The following is a 3,499-nucleotide window of genomic DNA, read 5'->3' as shown; positions in this document are numbered from 1 at the left end:
CCCCCGCCCCGACCCTACGCAGCAGCTGCATCGCTGCTCCTCCATCTGCAGATCCGGAAGCGGCAACTGTGACCTGCGCTCTGCGTGGTTGGGGCGGTGCTGGGACCAGAGGGGTGGGATTAGAGGGACTGGAGAGGGTCTTGGGAGCGTGGACACGGAGGGTAACAGGATGTGGCGGATTTGTGTTCTCACAGCACGGGGCAGGCTGGCTGATGACGCCTCTTGATTTTGGGGAGGGAAAACAATACCTATGTGGTTTGGTATGAATTTGTTTATCCACCCTTACTGTTCTCTTTTTCAGCTTCTGCTTCATTCACACCAGATTTATTATCTCCAGGAAGCTCAAACGCATCTTCTCCTTTACCTTGTTTTGGACCCTCTTTCCAGTCTACGACGTCCTTTGTCATTAGCGACATCACAGAGGAGGAGGCAGAACTCGACAGCCCCGAGCTCCCGTCGGTTTCCATGCTGTGCTCCACGGCCTCTGAGTGCTTCAAACCGGAGCCGAAGGATCCGGACGAGGAAGATTCTGTCTCTCTTTCAAAGGCCAGCAGTTTCGCGGACATGATGGGCATTCTTAAAGACATTCATAGGATGAAGCAGAGCAAAGACTTGTAAGTGCTGCCTGATCCCTCAGGGTTTTATTGTCTCGGTCAGAAAGTCTGGCATCAGTTTGGTTCTGGGCTCTCACAGTGGTGCAGACGCTGCCCCTCGCACTCACCGCATGGTGCTGCCGCTCCGCGCTCAGGAATCGCAGGGGGAGGTGCCTCTTTATAGCAGAACTTGCCCGACGTTCACATTTCCGAGGGGTTTTTAGTGGGGGCTGACCTGCGGCGGAGGGGAACGTAAACCGATGAGCGCCAATCTTTGGCTCTTTCACCTTGTTTGTCAGGGAAGAAAGTTGTGTGATGAAACCCAGAACCGTGTGTTTGGGCAGCCGTTGGCGAGGGCCACGCTGCCCTCCGCTTCCAGCGGCTCCACCTGCTCAGAGCATCCCGCAGAGCCAAGCGGGAAGCTTGGCGGCTTTTCCAGGATGGCAGGAATTAACGCGCGGAGCTTTTCCAGCTTCTCGGCGTTTGCCTCTGGCCCAGCTCGGAGCGTGGGCTGAGGGAATTTTCGCCCCTCTCATTAGGAGCTCACACGTTGCACACGAGAACGCCCCGAGCTGCTGCACGGCCGGCGCAGGAGCCGCTCTGCTGCGCACTGCACCGCCTTCCTTTTACCCCTGAAACCGGGGATGAGGTCCACTCTCCGCATTTTTCAGCCCAAAGCTCCATCCCGCCATTACGTTGGTGTAAGATTCCAGGCCAAAAGCGACAGGTTGGGGGTGGCTGTTCACAGTTCCCCTACCTGAGCCGCTTTAAAAGAAAGTAAATTCTCAGCAGTGGGAAAAAAAAAAAAGGATGTGGTCAAAGGGCAGAGCTGCGTCCAGCTTGTAGCCAGCGTGCCCGTACGGCGTTCCACGCCGGAATTCACACAGCGCACCCTCTTGCTCTTGTTGAATGTTACGCAGAGCTAACCTGATCAGTTAGCTTTCTTGGGGACGGGCAGGACTTGTGGCCCACAGACGAGTCGCTCCTCTTCTTTCTTCCTGCGGCAGGGCAGTGCTTTGGGCATCCAAACCCAGTTCTCAACCAGTAGGCAAAGGGAGGGAGAATCAAGCAAAATCCTGCTGCTTCGGGCACCTCCGTCACGTCGGCTGCACGGGGTTTGGGTTCGGCTTAGCTGACTGTAACGGCGCCGTTCCGATGGTCACTCACCAGCTCGGTTAAATCCAGGAAAGCTTGGGAACGCTTCAGGCTGGGACTTGGGATGTAGTTTTATCAGAAAGGTGTGTGCCTCTAGGACTGAGGGTTCACAGGTAACTAATTACCGGCCTTCTAACGAGCGCAGACTGGTGTGGCAGCCACCTTCTCGGGGTAGGGAACCTGCTGTCCTCCCTGCCAGGCGGAGGTAGGGAAGCGGGCCGGAAAAGCCCTGTATAGAGGTTATGGAGGGAAATCCGAGGCATTCCTCAGCCTCTGCTGCCCCCGTTGCTGCTGAGGGAGGCTGGTTGTGAACTCTTGGGCGGTTTGGAGCGAATCCACGAGGAACAAAAAGGCGACTTGGGAAGGGGGTACGTGACCGCAGGCCGGTTCGCGCGCTGGGCAGTTACGCTGAAGCGGGGGTAACCCGCGGCCCGTCTCACCCATCCGCGTGTGGTCGCTGTGGGGCGTTTGAGTGTGTGTTCAGCGGCCCGGGAGCTCATCCTGCGGGAACAGCAGAGTGTGAGTGACGGGGAATGTTCCAACATCATGGGTCGCACTTTGACTTGGAATTTCCTTGTCAGAACGTATGAGAACACCTCCTGATGGATTAAAGTGTTGGATCTTGCTGCTGCGCTCGGAGGGAATCTGTGCGAGTGAGTGGGAGGAAGAGGCTTGTGCACAAGGGAAGGATTCGCCGACCACGTCAATTCTTTCTAACGTCGCAGGTGGGGAAGGGCAAGGATTTTGTACCCCGGAATACCTGAGGGGAAGGGGATAGCTGCCAAATCCCTCCTCGCTGGGGTAGGGTGGGCACAGGAACTGAGTCCAGGACCCCTTTCTCCCCTTGCGACGGCTGGACTGATCGGCCAGGAGCTGGGTCACGCTGCTGCCTGCGCCCAGGCTCGGCACGCTGCAGTGGAAGAGCCCGAGGTCGTTTCTTGCTTGAGCTGCACCATTGTGTTTCTCTTCGCTTGCCTCCTCCATGCACCAGCGACGTTTTAGGTTACTTGATGAGCTTTATCTGCAGCTGGACTCGCCGCGCTGCTGGCTTACGCAGCGCTGACCGGCATCGCGTACCCTCTGAGTGGATGAAGGCACCTGCTGATGCGTAACGAGATAACTACGTAGGTGCTTCTCTGATGCTCCTGTTCAGGACGGGGTGCTTAAACGACCCTGGAGGTTTCAGGAATGCGTGAGAAACGCTTGCGGGAATGTGCGTGTTGCCAGAGACGTGGAGGAGAGCCGGTGAAAGCGTGATGCCGCCTGCGAGGGGAATGGCTGAGTGGTGTGCCTGCTGGGCCGCGCGCGGGCGGTGGGGTGAGACGGGGAGCGTGAGGAGCTGCCTGGATTGTGAGTACGCTTGTACGTACAGCTGGTACGGGACTGAACGGCTTCATCTGCCCCTGGTTATTTCCTTGGCCCTTGGAGTGGCTCTGATGGGCTGAGACGCTGGAGTTGCATGCTGGTGCTCCGTGGTCTGCTCCTGGTTCTGTCTCGCTGGAAACACGTGTACCCCTCGGTCGAGGTTCCTTTTCTTGGCCTGTTGTGGGTTTTCTGTCTCTTCCCTCATCCCCGAAGAGCTTCTCCTTGTGGGCACAGCTGGAGGCAGCATCAGCACTCTCCTCCCTGCTGTTACTGTCGCCTCTCCTCTGGCTGCTTCGGTTTCCCCTTCGGAGGCAGCTGCCCGCTGGACACTTGGGGAATTCCGTGCGGAAGGAACAGGCTGGGGAGATCTCCAGACCCTGTCTGTC

At 57.6% G+C, this 3,499-nt stretch overlaps 1 protein-coding gene across 1 annotated transcript in view; it reads left to right on the top strand.

Annotated features, from left to right (window-relative positions):
* Nucleotides 1-301: 301 nt before the first annotated feature.
* Nucleotides 302-3,499, top strand: part of MTFR1L (mitochondrial fission regulator 1-like) — a gene marked incomplete at its 5' end in the record, with an annotated part of 4,258 nt that continues 1,060 nt past the window's right edge. Inside the window, one exon of the mRNA XM_010160754.1 lies at nt 302-614. Within this exon, the coding sequence (XP_010159056.1) occupies nt 302-614 (313 nt within the window). The remainder of the gene's footprint in view (nt 615-3,499) is intronic.

The sequence above is a fragment of the Eurypyga helias genome, unplaced genomic scaffold, assembly GCF_000690775.1.
Source record: "Eurypyga helias isolate BGI_N326 unplaced genomic scaffold, ASM69077v1 scaffold22121, whole genome shotgun sequence".
Classification (NCBI taxonomy): domain Eukaryota; kingdom Metazoa; phylum Chordata; class Aves; order Eurypygiformes; family Eurypygidae; genus Eurypyga; species Eurypyga helias.
This window is presented reverse-complemented; position numbering and strand designations above follow the sequence as displayed.